Raw genomic sequence first — 17,937 nt, forward strand, 5'->3', positions numbered from 1 at the left:
ACAAAAATTACCCAGGCTTGGTGGTGCGTGCCTGTAGTCCCGGCTACTCAGGAGGCTGAGGTGGTAGGATCACCTGAGCCTGGGGAGTCAAGACTGCAGTGAGCCATGATTGTGCCACTGCACTCCAGCCTGGGCAACACAGCAAGACGCTGTCTCAAAAAAAAGAAAGAAGTTCCACAGCCAGGCATAGTGGCTTATGCCTGTAATCCCAGTACTTTGGGAGGCCAAAGTGGGCGGATCACTTGAGGCCAGGAGTTAGAGACCTCCCTGGCCAACATGGTGAAACCCAGTCTCTACTGAGAAATACAAAAGTTAGCCAGACATGGTGGCACATGCTTGTAGTCCCAGCTACTCAGGAGGCTGAGGCAGAAGAATTGCTTGAACCTGGGAGGCAGAGGTTGCAGTGAGCTGAGACCGTACCACTGTACTCCAGCCTGGGAGACAGAGCAAGACCCTGTCTCAAAAAAAAAAAAAAAAGAAAAAAGAAATTTCAGAGAGAGGAGGGGTTAGGAGGGGGTTCAGTTGAGGTGTAGCAAATAGATTTGACTAGAACAGGAACACTGTAGTAGAGATAAAGGCAATTCGGTAAGAGTAGGGAGAAACTACCCAGAGGCCTTCACCTATGGCAGGAATTGAGATTTGAACTGAGGGAAAGTTGAGAGCAGCAGCCAACTTCAAAGCAAGGAAGAGATGTGAGGAAGAATGTTAGGAATGTTATTTGTGCTCCCGGGTGACAGATTAGAGTGAAGAGAATGTGAAATCAAAGGAAGCTTTGTGTCAATGGAAACTAGGCGTCAGCTTTGAGCAACAGGGTTGTGGAGGGATGGAGGTGTGGAGGGAGGTCCCTCCTGACTTAATGACACACTTGATCAGGAAGTGGAGAAGGGGCAGAGGCTGACCCAGACTTGGGCATCTGAGAAGAGAGGACTACCCAACAGGATTGGAAGTCTTGGCAGGAGTCATTTGAGCTCAGGGACCACTTTATCTGGCTTTTTGGATGATGTCACAGACCGTAAGAAATATATGGAGTTGGAGATGATGTGAGAAGTGAGTCGGCGTTTCATCTGCTTGCATATCATAATTTAACCAAATAGATGTCCCTAAGGAACAAGACAGTAGATAAGGAACATCTTAGGACTTCTGGCTGACTTTGTCTTTTGTTTGTTTGTTTTTTTAATAGCCATGGTCCGCATGTTTTGAGGAACTGGTACCTCAGCTTTGGGACCTTTCTAACCATCTCTTCCCCAGATCTGGTTGTTTTTAGGGGATTCTCATGCATGACATACATAGCTAACTAAACATTTATCTAGTGTTCTACTAAGGTCAGACAAATGCAATTTTGCCCAGATTTCTACACTAGAACAAACTGGCTAGAGTGAATTTCTCTGCTTTGCTTTCTAGAAATTTGTGAAAATGTGTCCTTGTTGTACATGAATCCTGATTTTAACTTGTCATTGTTTCTTATGTTCAGATGAGACCTGCCAGAGCCAAATTTGACTTTAAAGCTCAGACACTAAAGTAAGTGCTACCAGTTATATTTATTTATCTTTTTAGCTGCCTCTTTGAAACACAACAGTTTGTTTGTAGAGAAGAGTTGGAGAAATAACAATTATAAAAATTGTTGTTAAAAAAAAAAAAGAGCAAAACAGTAGTTCATAGAGTTTGCTATGTGCCAAACACTATTCAGAGTACTTTGCTTATGTTAACTCATTGTGGAGTGGGTGCTGTGATGATCCCCACTCTTCAAATGAAAAGACCAAGGGACTATAAGGTTAAGGAACCTACTCAAGCTGGTGTGATAGAGTTGGAATTCAAACCTAGGCAGAGGTTGGGCTCTTATACGCTGTCCCACCCTGCCTCCTCCTATATAGGGGCTCTATTTGCTTAAGTGGTAGCTTGATCTGCCCATCTTTTCTGTGGAAGGATCTAGACCAGTCTCTAGGGAGATAACTTTACCCATTTTGCTACAACATCCCAAGACATTAAAGGCTTGCATGAACCCACAGGAGACTAGCGTTTCTCTAAGTGTGTTCCTCAGAGTGCTAGCCCTACAAGATTTTTCTCAAAAAGGGAGTTCTGTTGTAGAATGAGTTGGGAAACACTGCATGCTATATCTATACCTCCCACCCACTTTGAAGAAATACTTTGTTGATGGCATGTTAGTAGCTCCAGAAGTCTTTCAAGAAAGGAACCTGAAACTTGATTTGGGGAATGCTACCAAAGACTGGGTTCCATAAGGAAACAGCTGGCTTTTTATCTAATTATGGATTTAAATAGTCCATCAGTTCTCATTGGCAGCTAAAAGTACAATGGACAGTGGCCACCCCATTGTCCTGCAGATGGATGGTCATGCATCTGGTGATCAGAGGGAGAGCTCCCTGTCTTTAGATGCTGGAAAATGCTATGTGGAGCTAACCAACCATGGTTCTGATCTCCTCTATCCCACAAAATGAGTGACCAGGCCACAGTGTCTAGAACCTAGGCACAAATCTGGTATAGTTGGGTTTGTGTGTATTACTCCAGTCCTTTAGTTGGTCAGCTAAAGGAGGTGGCTGCGTAATATACTGCAAAGATTGTGGGCTTTAGAGTCAGGAAGTCCTGTGTTCAAATCCTGACTATGCCACTTACTATCTCTGTGAGTGTAGTCAAGTTATCAACTTCTCCCCCACTCAATTTTCTTTATCTGCAAGATACAGATAAAAATGCCTCTCTTGAGGCCGGGCGCGGTGGCTCAAGCCTGTAATCCCAGCACTTTGGGAGGCCGAGACGGGCGGATCACGAGGTCAGGAGATCGAGACCATCCTGGCGAACATGGTGAAACCCCGTCTCTACTAAAAAAAAAAATACAAAAAACTAGCCGGGCGAGGTGGTGGACGCCTGTAGTCCCAGCTACTCGGGAGGCTGAGGCAGGAGAATGGCGTAAACCCGGGAGGCGGAGCTTGCAGTGAGCTGAGATCCGGCCACTGCACTCCAGCCTGGGCGACAGAGCCAGACTCCGTCTCAAAAAAAAAAAAAAAAAAAAAAAAAAAATGCCTCTCTTTCAGGGAAGCTGGGGTAATACCTGTAAAACATTTTGCATAGTGTACCAAAATTTAGTGCTCAAAATATGTTATCCTCTTACCCCCCCCTTTTTTTAAACCAGACAAGATAACAGAGATATATAAATTAATTTGCGATTTAATTAATACACTTTTTTCTTTGAATTGAGAAAGGTCTATGTAAGATTTATTAAATGGTCTATTGATGATAATAGTACATTTTCCCAGATTTCATAAAGAGTCTTAAAACAATTTTTTTTTAGAGCAACCCCGTCAAATAGAACAGGTGAGAAAGCTTAGATCCACAGAAATTGTCACCTTTTATCAACATTGGTAATGCCGAAGAGAGGTTTCCTTCCTTCTGATTCCGTGTTTTCATCACGACATGCTACCTCCAAAAAAACGTCCACAAAATTTAGTGAAAAAAGTAAATTCTAGCTCCATGGTCTTTTAAGCCCTTCAGTCACTTGGTTTTACATTTTCCCACAGTCAGTTACTCAAAAAAGCGTGCTGCCGGGGCCAGGCTTAGTGGCTCATGCCTGTAATGCCAGCACTTTGGGAGGCCAAGGCTGGCAGATCACTTGAGGTCAGGAGTTCAAGACCAGCCTGACCAACATGACGAAACCCTGTCTCTACTAAAAAATACAAAAATTAGTCAGGCGTGGTGGCAAGTGCCTGTAATTCCAGCTACTCAAGAGTCTAAGGCATGAGAATTGCTTGAACCCAGGAGGTGGAGGCTGCAGTAAGCTAAGATCACGCCACTGCATTCCAGCCTGGGGAACAGAGTGAGACTCCATCTAAAAAATAAAAAATGAAAAAAAAAAGCATGTTATGGAATACTTGGTTCAACAAAGTTAAACAAGTTTCTTTCCCCCGGGTCTTCTCAGAGCCTCTGCTGTGCTGATGTATACTGTGATGCTCCAGAAAAGATCTAAAGCAAATCCTATTTCTCAAACCCTCTCACCAGCAGACCTGGTCGCGTGGTTCTTTGGGAGCTAGGGGTATAGTCCACAGTAGTGGCAGAATAGGGCCCCAGCTTTCCCACGGTAGACTTCCATCAGCCACAACTACTGACTGACCCCTCGGTTCCTCTCTCACACACAAGTGTATCCTTTGCTTAACAGTAGGACCATTACGCTCCCACCCCCGTCCACAGCTGCGAGATACTTAGTATAGTAGAGTCAGGAGCCTGCAGGTCTCCACAGCAGTGAATATGCTGAGAGTCTTGCTCATCTATGTGCCTGTGGTTGGGGGTGAAGGGAGAGGGAATTCATAATGCCCCCCAAAGAGGGCTGTGGCAAAAATGCGGCCCGAGACATTCCTTCTCACAGAGACAAATGCCCACATCCCCTTTACAGACCTCTTGAGGGTTAGAATCCTGTCTGCTAATGTGAGACCCACAAAGGCTGCCTTGTGCTTTTATTCAGCACAGAACTGACTTTCTATAGTTTTCCAGATGTGCCCTCGTTGTTTGGCCAGCACCCCTCACATACCATGGGACTTCCTGGCATCCTGCAAAGTGAGCACACCCCTTCCAAGTTACAACTGGAGACCTTTCCATCCTATTGGTTTGACACAAATGAAAAAGATCTAGGTCATTTTTTTTTAATTCAAGAAAATGTTACAATTTTAAAATTATTTAACTCAAGAAAGAGCTGTAAGGGCCAGGCGCAGTGGCTCACGCCTATAATCCCAGCACTTTGGGAGGCCGAGGTGGGCGGATCACCTCAGGTTGGGAGTTCGAGACCAGTCTGACCAACTTGGAGAAACCCCATCTCTACTAAAAATACAAAATTAGCTGGGCCTGGTGGCCCATGTCTGTAATCCCAGCTACTGGGGAGGCTGAGGCAAGAGAATAGCTTGAACCCAGGAGGTGGAGGTTGCGGTGAGCCAAGATCACGCCATTACACTCTAGCCTGGGCAACAAGAGCAAAACTCTGTCTCAAAAAGAAAAGAAAAGAAAAAGTTATAATTTTTATCCTTATTTTAAGTTTTCATTTTGTTTAAAATTTGCCTTTGTCTAATTTTTTTTTTTTTTTTTTTTTTTTTTTTTGAGACGGAGTCTCACTCTGTCGCCCAGGCTGGAGTGCAGTGGCCAGATCACGGCTTACTGCAAGCTCCGCCTTCCGGGTTTACGCCATTCTCCTGCCTCAGCCTCCCGAGTGGCTGGGACTACAGGCGCCCGCCACCTCGCCCGGCTAGTTTTTTTGTATTTTTTAGTAGAGACGGGGTTTCACCGTGTTAGCCAGGATGGTCTCGATCTCCTGACCTCGTGATCCGCCCGTCTCGGCCTCCCAAAGTGCTGGGATTACAGGCTTGAGCTACCGCGCCTGGCCTTGTCTAATTTTTTTTTTAAAAGAGTCCTGGTTAAAAATTAACATCATCTGGGCCAGGCACGGTGGCTTACGCCTGTAATCCCAGCACTTTGGGAGGTCAAGGCAAGTGGATCATGAGGTCAGGAGTTCAAGACCAGCTTGACCAACATGGTGAAACCCCGTCTCTACAAAAAAAAAATTAGCCGGGCATGGTGGTGCGTGCCTGTAGTCCCACCTGCTTGGGAAGCTAAGGCAGGAGAATTGCTTGAACCTGGGAGGTGGAGGTTGCAGTGAACTGAGATTGCACCACTGCACTCCAGCCTGGTGACAGAGTGAGACACTGTCGCAAAAAAATAAATTAATTAATAATAATAATAATAATAATATCATCATTAAGGCAAACAAAGGAATGGATATGGAAAAGTTGCAAAGGGGCACAAAGAGCATTTGAAGGAAAATCTGCTTTTCTTTCCAACATCACTTTTCCATGTTAAAAAGCAAAGGAATTAGGCCGGGCACGGTGACTACATGCCTGTAATCTCAGCATTTTGGGGGAGACTGAGGCAGGAGGATCACTTGAGCCCAGGAGTTCAAGACTACCCAGGGCAACATGGCAAAAACCCATCTCTACAAAAATATATATGTAACAATTGGCCAGGCATGGTGGTGCATGCCTGTAGTCCCAGCTACTCAGGAGGCTGAAGTAGGAGGATCACTTGTGCCCAGGAGGTTCAGGCTGCAATGAGCCGTGATCATGCCACTTGCACTCCAGCCTGGGCAGCAGAATGAGACCCTGTCTCATGAAAAAAAGTAATGGAATTAACATTTATTGAGTGTTACCTACCTGTACAACAGGCACCATCCTAGCTGTTTGTTTTTAGTTTGTTGAAGCATTCTCCAGCAACTCTGAGTTAGCTCCAAGTTCAGCTAAAGAAACAGTGTCTCAGATTAAGTATTGTGTCCATGGTCCCAGAACTACTAAATTTCAGAACTGGGTTTTGGACCATATCTGCCTAACTTCAGAACCTTTCTACTGCATGATGATACAAAGACGGATGGTAAAATGGATGGGTGGATAAATGGTGAAATTGATGGAATGATAGAAGGATGTCAATATATCATAAATAATTTGAGGGCAGTTTAAAGCAACGAAGGCATGTCCTGCCTTAGGGCATAGAAGAGGATAGTGAAGGTATCCAGAAGGAGACGCTTTTCTTCGTTTAACAAACATCAGTTAAGGCAGCTGAGTGCATTGCTGTGTGTTGCGTAAATATTCTGAGCATAAGACAGCATTCACAAAAAATGCATTTAGAAAACCACAACAAATTAATAAGGCCTCTGAGCACTTTCAAGGGCTAGTCAATTTGAATGTTAACATCCATCCTGCAAAAGACTGGAAAAATGCCAAATGTGATGTAATTTCCTGAATAGTGGGGTTCTTACTTCCAAATATGGAGTCCCCTCTCTGGAATTTGTACCCTTTGACCCCACTTAAAAGTCTTCTTTTGCTACAAAACTGAAGTGTCTTAATCTTACACATATTGAAACATTTGCTAAAATGCCGTTGACCCTCTGTTGACAGGGAGCTTCCTCTGCAGAAGGGAGATATTGTTTACATTTATAAGCAAATTGATCAGAACTGGTATGAAGGAGAACACCACGGCCGGGTGGGAATCTTCCCACGCACCTATATTGAGGTACCGCAGCCCCTTTTCTTTCTAAGGAAAAGCCTGACCGTGCCCAAAGCACCATATATTTGCTAAATGCTTATGTTTTGTTTCCTCCTTTTCCTCTTGTTTCCCTGCTTTCTTCTCTTCCCTTGTTCTCTTTTACCTGTTTCCCTTTCTCAGCTTCTTCCTCCTGCTGAGAAGGCTCAGCCCAAAAAGTTGACACCAGTGCAGGTTTTGGAATATGGAGAAGCTATTGCTAAGTTTAACTTTAATGGTGATACACAGGTAGAAATGTCCTTCAGAAAGGTAAGCTGCCCTTCTCATGCCTTGCTTTGGGGCTCTCTTGGATGGTGCAGCTATGTGGGGAAGTGTGTTGTTGCTATCACATCCCAGTCTGGGGGTGCTGTCTGTACCCTTAAGAGAAGTATGCCAATCAATAATTGCATTAAGGGCTGGGCACTGTGGCTCACGTCTGTAATCCCAGCACTTTGGGAGGCCGAGGTGGTTAGATCACTTGAGGCAGTTTGAGACTAGCCTGGCCAACATGGTGAAACCCCGTCTCTACTAAAAATGCAAAAATTAGCTGGGCATGGTAGTGGGTTCCTGTAATCCCAGCTACTCAGGAGGCTGAGGCAGGAGAATCATTTGAACCTGGGAGACAGAGGTTGCAGTGAACTGAGATCACTCCAGTGCACTCCAACCTGGGCAATAGGGTGAGACTCTATCGCAAAAAAAAAAAAAAAAAAAAAAAAAGAATTGCATTAAGGCCCGTAATCCCAGCACTTTGGGAAACCAAGACAGGAGGCTCACTTAAGGCCAGGGGTTCAAGACCAGCCTAAGCAACATAGCAAGACCCCGTCTCTATTGAAGAAAAAAAAAAAAAAAAAGAATTGCATTAAGGGCAATTGGAGAATTTTCTGAGGTAAGGTATTTTTAAAATAAACCCTAGGCTAATGTCAGGGTTTAACTGTATTGAGCTCACTGATTAAAGATAGTATTTCTGGAGTCTTAGACATCTTTTATAAGCTGTTTTCAACCAACACTTACCAACTAATGATGTGATAATGCACTGTGTTGGGGACTGGGTTTTACAATATATTGGTGTGACCTAGTGGAAAAAACAGGTGCATTGATACCAGGAGAAGTTTGAAAAGCTTTGAACCCAAAAGGCACAAACCAGCTGTGCAGAATGTGGGAGTTAAATACTTTTTCCAAGCCACCATTTTCTTATAGAAAAAAATGAAGATAGATGGCTCTCCCCTAGGTGGTTGTAAGAGACTTAGGTGAAACAGCTTATGTGAAGCCCCCAGCATGACACATGGTGTCTGGTTTGTGCTTAGTAAACAGGAGATGCCAGTATTATTATCATCACCGTCATGCTTATTCAGACACAATTGCACTGTGCAGAGAAGTTCTTCTTTCCAGAATCCAAACACTCTACATGGCAAAATTCTCTGGCTTGCTAAAGTTACAAAGTTACTGATTTTATTGAGGATTGAGGGAAGTGAGCACATGGGTTAGAAAAAGATGAGCCATCTTATATAATACTGGAAGCAACCCAATTTGCCCTACAGCAGGGGATCAGTAATTAAATCATTATATGTGTATGCAACAGAATACCCTGCAGTGGTCGATTAAGCTGTGCAATGCCATTAAAAATCTAGAATTCAATTTTTGATAAAGAAGGAGGTTTACTATGTACTATTAAGTATTTTTTAAAAAGCAAGTTGGAAAAATATGGAAATACAGTTCATGCTCAATTTTTATAAGAAAAAATATATGAGGTTTAATTCACATGTGTAGAAGTAAATCTGGGAAGTCCATATGCCAAATATTAATAGTGTTTATCCCCAAATGACTATGTGATGGGTGGTGATTGTTTTCTGCTTTATGTTTGTGTTCTGATTTTTCATCATGATACATTATAAGTATTTATAATGCTACAAAAGAAAGAAAAAGAGAAACCCCTCAAAATCTTTGCCTTAGAGATGAAGATTGGATATCTGTTTCACATTAAATGAGTCAAAAGCACTACATTTGTTCCCTGGCTTAGGGGCACAGATCTGATATTCTCCTTTACTAAAATACTTAAAGAACCAAGCTAAACTTCCCAGCATCAAGATAGCTCCTCTGCCATTAGCATCCTCATCCCAGTGGTGGTAATTCCAGGTTCAGCAGGGAATGTTTTCCTGAGCTAAGAATGTGGTAAACAATGCAGGACATTGAAGCATGCAGGCAGAGGCCCCAGGCATGCAGAGGCATGCTAGGACAAGGACCCTCTCTTTGCTGTGTCTTCCAGGGTGAGAGGATAACACTGCTCCGGCAGGTAGATGAGAACTGGTACGAAGGGAGGATCCCAGGGACATCCCGACAAGGCATCTTCCCCATCACCTACGTGGATGTGATCAAGCGGCCACTGGTGAAAAACCCTGTGGATTACATGGACCTACCTTTCTCCGCCTCCCCAAGTCGCAGTGCCACTGCAAGCCCTCAGGTATCTAAGCTTCTCGTCACTGGTTTTCATACTCAGCATGTGAGTTTTCTTAGTCAACAGTGCTGTTGGCACACAGCCTCTCTGGGGAGGTTTTTGAGCACTGCAATTAAAAACTGTCTGCAGGAGGCCGGGTGTGGTGGCTCACGCCTGTAATCCCAGCACTTTGGGAGGCTGAGGTGGAGATCAGCCTGGCCAACATGGTGAAACCCTGTCTCTACTAAAAATTCAAGAACCAAAAAAAGACGGCAGGCACCTGTAGTCCCAGCTACTCGGGAGGCTGAGGCAGGAGAATTGCTTGAACCCGGGAGGCGGAGGTTGCAGTGAGCTGAGATCACGCCACTGCACTCCAGCCTGGGCGACAGAGTGAGACTCTGTCTCAAAAAAAAAAACAAAAACTGCAGGAAAGCAGACTGTACACTGGACTTTGTCTTCATGCATACAAATGGCCTTTTCCAGTGCTTGGTTGAAGACATATTATTATCTCAGGGGAAAAGGAAGAGTCAGATAATTGCTCTGGGAATAAGGTGACTAGGGAAAGAGAAACAAGAGCCTTTATCAGCTGGTCCCTCCTGGGTGAAGCTGTTGGTGTGGGGACCACCACTGTGTCATAAATCCCATGGTCCAAATGTGGTCCTCAGTCATCTTGGCCAAAGTTGGCCTGCAGAAGACAAAGGCTGAAAGAGAGACTTACACCTTCTTCTCGTCAGCCACATAGACCAGATCCAAAGTATTCTTTGCATTCACTGGAACCAGGTGACTGGAACAAGTAACTTACAGCATCTCAGTCTCAGTGGGCTGAAAGGATGTAGGTTTATAGGCATAGTAAGATGTTGGCTTTCCCAAACATTAATTATGAATAAACTTGTTTAGAAATATAAACTATTTCAAACTGATCCCCACTTTCCCAAAGCCAAGAAAATGTCAGAACCTTGAGTTCAGGGTGATACGGTGGGGGTGACATCCTGTGAAAAAGTCCAGCCAAACCACCAGGTATATTGTAAGGAGGTTGGCAGAGGAACAAGAGTAGGACCTGGGGGCCCAGGTTGACCCTGAGACGGTGCCTCTTCTCTGGTCCTCTAATTGTTTCCTCCTCTGACACCTGCTCATCACTGACTCCAGGAGAGGGTTCTTGGCAGAAAGCATTAAACAGGCTGACCCAGGGCTTCCTGCACAGTGACAGCCACATCCTGTTGTCTTATAGGACAGCGTGTGTGACTGGGGCGGGACATTCTGCTTTGTAAGGATGCAGAGAACTCGGCTACATTTTTCACTTCACTGTAGCCAAGAGTGATTGTAAAACAAAATGAGTACACTACTCATACTCCTCTCTGGAAGACTCTGCTGAGCTCCCAGAGAAAATAAAACCTCAGGGAAGGGCCATGGCAGTGCGGGGCCACCTTTCCCCATGGTTCCGGGTCAGGGATCTGGATGCACAGGGGCTGGGGGGCTGGGATAGGGAGCTTCCAGTGGGTCCCTTTGAAAATCCAATTCTGCAAAGCAGGCCGGCCTCATCCGTCACTACTCTGACGGGAACCTCTCTCCATCTCCACACCTCTGGCTGCTTCCTCCACCCACTGCCTGCACACATCAGGCTCACGTTCGCACATGCTCACACGCACACTCACCCATCCTGGTTTCTCCTCAGATGTAATCCAAGGATTTCGTTTTTGGACACCAGAGTGTCCTTGCTCATCTTCTCCATTTCATTCCTCTTTATATACCCCTTGTGATTATTTTCCTTCTTTTTCCTTTATGCTGACACTTGTACCTTTTGCTTCTTTCTTTTGTTTTCCTCTCTCTTCTTCTTTTTAAGTTTTCCAGTCACAGCAAGCTCATCACGCCAGCACCCTCATCTCTGCCCCACTCCCGCCGAGCCCTGTCCCCCGAGATGCACGCCGTCACCTCTGAGTGGATCTCGCTGACTGTGGGGGTCCCAGGCAGGCGTTCTCTGGCCCTGACCCCACCCTTGCCTCCTCTGCCAGAGGCTTCTGTCTATAACACTGACCACCTCGCCTTGTCACCAAGGGCCAGTCCCTCCCTGTCTCTCAGCCTCCCCTATTTGAGTTGGTCAGATCGTCCCACCCCACGGTCAGTAGCTTCTCCACTGGCCCTACCTTCCCCACACAAAACCTATGCCCTAGCACCCGCTTCCCAGGCCTCCCTTCACATGAATGGAGACGGTGGTGTCCACACGCCATCTTCAGGCATCCACCAAGATAGCTTCTCGCAGCTGCCACTGGGGAGCTCTGATAGTGTCATCTCCCAGCTTAGTGATGCCTTTAGCAGCCAGAGCAAGAGGCAGCCATGGCGTGAAGAGAGTGGACAATATGAGAGGAAAGCAGAGAGGGAGGCAGGCCAGAGAGGCCCTGGCGGACCCGAGATCTCTAAGAAGAGCTGCTTGAAGCCTTCAGACGTGGTCAGGTGCCTGAGTACTGAACACAGACTCTCAGATCTCAACACCCCTGAGGAGAGCCGGCCTGGCAAGCCCCTGGGTAGCGCTTTTCCAGGAAGTGAGGCTGAGCAGACAGAGCGGCATAGAGGTGGCGAGCAGGCGGGGAGGAAAGCTGCTCGGAGAGGTGGGAGCCAGGTAGGACTGCAGCATGCCGCGTGTGCACTTGGCGTCTCACTTGGCAGGGTGGGCTGCACGTCTCGCCCCGGTCCATCTACGGAGGCCAAGTGAATGCTGGTGAGACCATTTGCTTGCCTCGGGAGCAAAAAGATGGCCCCGGAGGGAATGGGGGGACATGAATTCAGGTGCCAGGGCTGGATACAGTTGGAGGGAAAGGACAGGCTATATCTGACCACTTGAAGTCATTCAGAAGTTATCTCTACTTTGAATGCCTCCTGGCCTGCTGCAAGGGCCTCTGAGAAGGCAGACCTTCCTCACGTCCCATGTATGCCTTGGAGATGACCCTCGGTTTGCTTTGACTAACACAGCTGAGAACACCAGGCTTTGGTGTGGTGGTGTGGTTTGCTTTTATGTAAGATGCACTTTGTTTCCATAACCCATGGTGCTCTGCTAGTGCTCGGTTCTGTCAGGTCTTTGTCCTGTCTCGTGTTTGTGTGGGAGCGCGGGGCCTTTGTTTGCCACGCAACAAAGGTGTTTTGGTTCTGGAGAGGAGATTGCAGGTCTCCTGGGGCCCTGACTGACATGGGGTATCCTCGAGTAGGCATGCCAGGTTTTTGGGTGAGTGTCCCATCTTCTCTCTGGGTCAGCTACAAAGAGTGCAGCATTTGGGCAAAGGTAGCCTTAGGGTGTTTTGAAACCTGAAAATTTTTTTGGAGAAATGAACTTAGCAACTCAACAAATCACAATTCTGATTTTGGCTATGCTGTTTACTACTGCTAAAGTCAAAGACTTTAGGCAACTCCTCTGAAGCAGCCAGGTTTGAATGGCAGCTCCACCTCTTACTGTCTAGTGACTTGGGAGTTACTTCCCCTCTCTGAGACTCAGTTTCCTCATCTGTAAAATGGAGATGATAGCACCTGTGTCAAAGAGTGGTTGAGTACAAGGGCTTATGATCCTGGGAACATGGTCAGCACTTTATAAATGGAAGCTATAGAGCCACCATCTTGGGTGATCTAGAACTGCTTCTAGAACTGAGAATATTCTTAGAACCTCATTAGACCCAGATTGAGTTCCTGAAGATGTCTGCAAGCCATTTATTAAGTATCTAGTATGTATGATGTCCACAGTAAATAATGCTTAACCCTTAGGCTTGCAAACTCAGTTTCCCTTTGAGGCTGTAGTTATTCCATCTATGAATAAGGCCTGCAGGTACCAGCCTCTGGGCAGAATATAAGGGTCATTTGTCTCTCCTCTTGAGGACCCTAAGTTCAAGGCTCCTCAAAACAAGGAGGAGCCTACAAACATAGCGATACCACCAGGACAATAATAGAGGCATGCTTGGGGGACACAGGAGCACAGAGGCTTGAGACACACTAAGCCAGACTTCCAGCTCCAGCCAAGCACATGTGGGCCCATGGGTGGGCCAGCCCATCAGGAGTAGGGATCACTGAGGGTGAGCCAGCATGGGATAGTTTATAAGAAATCAGGCTTAGTCTTTTGCTAGAAAGCCACTTAACCTCTCACATGCAAAGTAGGAGTGGAAGCAGTCCATCCCTTGTAGGGCAAGGATTCAATGAGGTAATTAATGGAAGTTAGTGCTTGGCACATGCCAAGGCTCCATATGTGGGATCTCCCGCTGCTGTGTGAGGCTGTAGGAAAGCAGCAATACCTGGCAAAGGCTTTGCCTGGCCCTGGAACAGGTTGAGGAAAAAATAGAAGAGGTGGTAAAGTGGCTAGTTGAAAAGAATTAAATGTCTCTGACACAGGAACAATTCTATAAACGTTCTAAGTCAACCCAAGGCACCCGGGGACATCCTTATTGTCAGTGTTGAGTCATCATCCCGGCCCAATTCCAAGATCCTGTGTGTATAGGAAGTGCGCACGGTGCCGGATCTCCGAGTAAGGTTAGGGGTATACGCTTCCTGCTTCCTAAGGCAGGATAGGAGTGGAGTAGCTGGCAACATTGAAGATTATGTTGATTGGAAAGTCAGGCTTGTTGAAACTTGGTGTTCCTTTCTTGGTGGGCCTCCAGACCCCAAGTGTACCACTTCCTGTCCCCTCCCTTCCTTCTGCCCTCCTGGCACAAGCCCCTTTTCCATGGGTGTGGCCTGGGGCTTGCTCCCCCTTGAGAGCTGGCATTTGTGTGAAAAGGACTGCGCCCACACCTCCCCTTTAGCCGCCTCACTTTCCCCTCCTGTGGCTGGAGCAGGAGCTGACAACTCTGGAAACGGGGTCCTTCAGAAGAGGCTCAGAAGAGGCTCGTGTGTCTTGGGCCCTCTTTGGGTGACAGACATGCTAAAAATGGAAAGGACTTATATGACAACTGTTTTCTGGCAGCCCTATCAGAATGACTTGACCACAGGCTGTTGCTTATTTGGAAAAATGCATTCCAGACCAGTTTGTGTGTCAAGAGAACTGTCAGCCATTATGATCCTTGCTGAACTAAAGAGCTGAAACAAAAGTTCACTTTTATTATAGGTGTTGGGGAGGTAGGTTGACAATCTGACCAATAATGAGAGGGAATTTTACCAGAGAACCTTAAATGAAAAGATATTCTGAAATGTTATGGTCATGTACTCTTTGAAGCATTTAGGATATTTCAGGCAGTTTGCTGCAAGAGATAGAGAAGGGTGAACATCATCAGGGCTTCCATTTAGATGTAACTTCTACGAAGTTGTTGGGGCCAAGGGAAAGTTTCCCTTTTGTCCTTTGAAGTTTCCCTAAAAATTACTGACAAAAAACAAAAAATTTTTTTTCTTTTCTTTCTTTCTTTTCTTTTTTTTTTTTTTTTCTTTTTTTTGAGGCAGGGTCTCACTCTGTCATCCAGGCTGGAGTGCAGTGGCACAATCTCATTGCAATCTCTGCCCCTGGGTTCAAAACTCCTTCTACCTCAGCCTTCTCAAGTAGCTGGGACTACAGGCACATGCCACCGTGCCCAGGTAATTTTTGTTTTGTTTGGTAGAGACGGGGTTTCACCATGTTGGCCAGGCTGGCCTCAGACTCCTGACCTCAAGTGATCCTCCCGCCTCGGCCTCCTTGGATTACAGGCATGAGCCACCACACCTGGCCAAGAAGCAAATTAATAGGAGAAAAGGCATACAGTTTTATGTGACACGGGAGCCTTCAGAATGAAGACCCAACCCCCCCAATGGGGTGCAGAAGCTTATACCATCTTGAGGTTACAGAAGAATGGGGGCTCAGAGGATGGCCAAAGACAGGTTATGGTGGTAAATCAGATTTTAAGCAGCAAGACACGTTATGGGAGGGAGAAAAGTAAGGCTTGGCTAGCAAAGGGGGTCTTGTTATTTAGATGAAAGCTCACAGGTAGCAGCCTCAGAGAGAATAGATGGTAAATGTTTCTTTTAGGCCTTTAAAGGTGTCAGACTGTCAGTTAATCTTTTCTAGATCTAGACAAGGGAAAGCCTCAGAGAAAACCTGGCTGCATCAATGCAGATTTTTCTCTATAAATACAAATGTCCTGCACAAAAGACAGCTTTGCAGAGCTACCTGTTTTTGCTGGCTCTCTGACAGCCATCCCAAAATATGTCAAAAAATATATTTTGGAGTAAAATATTCTGATTTCCTTTAACACCTTTCTTGACAGCCTCCCCTACCCCTGCATGAGTGGATTCAGTGCTCTGACTTTGTGCTGCCACAGCCCCTGCAAATGGTCTGAGTGAGTGAACCTCTCTCAGCCCCCTTTGCTTCCCTGTGTTCCCATAAAGTATCAGTGCTCCAAGGGCAAGACCATGATACCTGATGTATGGAAGGCACTCAGTGAATATTTGTTGAATGAAAGAAAAGGCAAGCCGGACATGGTGGCTTACACCTGTAATCCCAGCACTTCGGGAGCCTGAGGCAGGTGGATCACTTGAGGTCAGGAGTTTGAGACCAGCCAGCATAGGGAAACCCCATCTCTTCTAAAAATACAAAAATCTCTTCTAAAAAATAAAAAAAATCAGCTGGGCATGGTGGTGCATGCCTGTAATCCCAGCTACTTGGTAGGCTGAGGTGGAAGAATCACTTGAACTCAGGAAGCAGAGATTGCAGTGAGCAGAGATAGGGCCACTGCACTCCAGCCTGGGTGACAGAGCAAGACCCCGTATCAAAAAAAAAAAAAAAGAAGAAGAAGAAAGAAAGAAGGAAGGAAGGAAGGAGGGAGGGAGGGAGGGAGGGAGGAAGGAGGAAGGAAGGAAGGAAGGAAGGAAGGAAGGAAGGAAGGAAGGAAGGAAGGAAGGAAGGAAGGAAGGAAGGAAGGAAGGAAGGAAGGAAAAAAGACAAACAATGACTGACCCCAACTAAAGGAGTTTAGGATCTCCACCAGGGGAGTAAGACCTGTTCCCAAATAATTATAATGCAAATAAGGAAAGAGAGTCACAAACTACACCCCCTGGAAGATCAAGATGGGGAGAAATAATAACCAGGGAGGAAGGTGGTTGTCTGGAAACCTCAGGAAAAAAATGCTGGGCAGTGTGTCAGAGCCCCAGCATGAGGAGGTGGTTGACTTGAGTGTTGGTAAGAAAAATTGACTGATAACAGTATAGGTTTGAAGAAGGAAAGTTTATTAGAAAAAAATAATGCTGCAAAAGGGTGCAGCAGGGCATTCAGTGAGAGAGGACTGAGCACACTGTGGTGGATTTTCCTCAGGAGTGTTTATGGACCTTAAGGCGGAAGCTTAAGGGCAATTTGGACCATGCTGGCCACATAGGTCATAAATGATTACATCTGTAGATGTTTTGGTGCCTTAATGTCAGCAAGGGTTGCACAATGAGTTTCAGCATGCCATTCCAGAGATGTGTAGAAATTCTAGTTACTTATAAATTTGGAGGGAAAGAAATCTGGGACCAGATGCCTGCTTTAAATGATAGGGAAGTCTAATTACTTCTAATTTTCCCAGATAAGGAATTTGGCCTGTTTGATGGTCAGCAGGTGGTCATTGCTGCCTTCTAAATTCCTCAGATAAGGAGTTTTTGCCTCTGGGGCCTGCTGGATGGTCACCAGGTGATTTTGCTCTCCTCAAAAAAGTAGCATTTAATCTGAGCCTTAAAGAATAAGAGTTTTTCTCACAGGTGAACAACAGGAAGGTGGGACTTAAGGCAAATAGCTCAAGCAAAGGCCCAGAGGTAGGACCATGAAAGGTATGCATGGAGAATGATGCATTCCTGGTTTGGGTGAGGCTTCTGGTGTCCACAGCTAAACAGAAAAGGGGATTTCTGGAGAAGGGGCTGGGACCAGAACTTACATCAGGAGTCACGGTGACCCTTTGAATCAGTCACCTGCCCACCTCCCTCAACTCTGCAAATGTGTGGATGCTTTGTGTGAAATGGTTTGATTTTTCACTCCTAAACTGGTTTACACTGGGTTAGTTGCCCATGTTTTTAGGTGTGTTTTTTCTCTGAACAGCAGAAGAGAGTGAGTGAAATGAATGCAAGGGTCTTCAGGGACATCAGGAAGGGGTGGGAAGAGCAATGGATTGAGAGTCAGGGTTCCAAGTTCTAGCTCTAGCTCTGCCATTGGTTTGCCAAGTGTCTTTGGTTGAGTCACTTCTCTTTCCTGGCAGCCACTCTGTCCATAAACAAAAGATTCAGACAAGAAAAACGCCATTCCTTTTAGCTTTGATATCCTTTGATTAGGTAAAAATCCTGCGTGAATTTTAGTTGAAATGAGAAAGAAGAACACATACAAAAGTTTAAGTCAGGGGTTTATAATCAATTTACAGACCTTCACAATGGAAAAATAGAAGCTTTTCCTTTTAATTTTTGAGAGACAACTTATTGGATGAAAAATGTGCATACAAAATGCCCAAGCATTCAGAATTATCACCGAAGTTCTTGGATTTTCTTGGGCACAA

The 17,937-nt window shown here is 45.7% G+C and overlaps 1 protein-coding gene across 45 annotated transcripts in view; it reads left to right on the forward strand.

Annotated features, from left to right (window-relative positions):
• SORBS1 (sorbin and SH3 domain containing 1) overlaps positions 1-17,937 on the forward strand; it is a 252,806-nt gene that overhangs the window by 214,791 nt on the left and 20,078 nt on the right. For 35 of the 45 annotated variants that reach the window (XM_030940317.1, XM_030940329.1, XM_030940323.1 and 32 more), the window contains 5 exons: positions 1,472-1,518; positions 6,936-7,050; positions 7,204-7,329; positions 9,323-9,517; positions 11,331-12,104. In XM_030940317.1, coding sequence (XP_030796177.1) covers positions 1,472-1,518; positions 6,936-7,050; positions 7,204-7,329; positions 9,323-9,517; positions 11,331-12,104 — 1,257 coding nt within the window. The remainder of the gene's footprint in view (positions 1-1,471; positions 1,519-6,935; positions 7,051-7,203; positions 7,330-9,322; positions 9,518-11,330; positions 12,105-17,937) is intronic. The other 10 variants (XM_030940344.1, XM_030940348.1, XM_030940354.1 and 7 more) reach the window with 1 other exon arrangement.

Source organism: Rhinopithecus roxellana, chromosome 11 (genome assembly GCF_007565055.1).
Source record: "Rhinopithecus roxellana isolate Shanxi Qingling chromosome 11, ASM756505v1, whole genome shotgun sequence".
NCBI lineage: Eukaryota > Metazoa > Chordata > Mammalia > Primates > Cercopithecidae > Rhinopithecus > Rhinopithecus roxellana.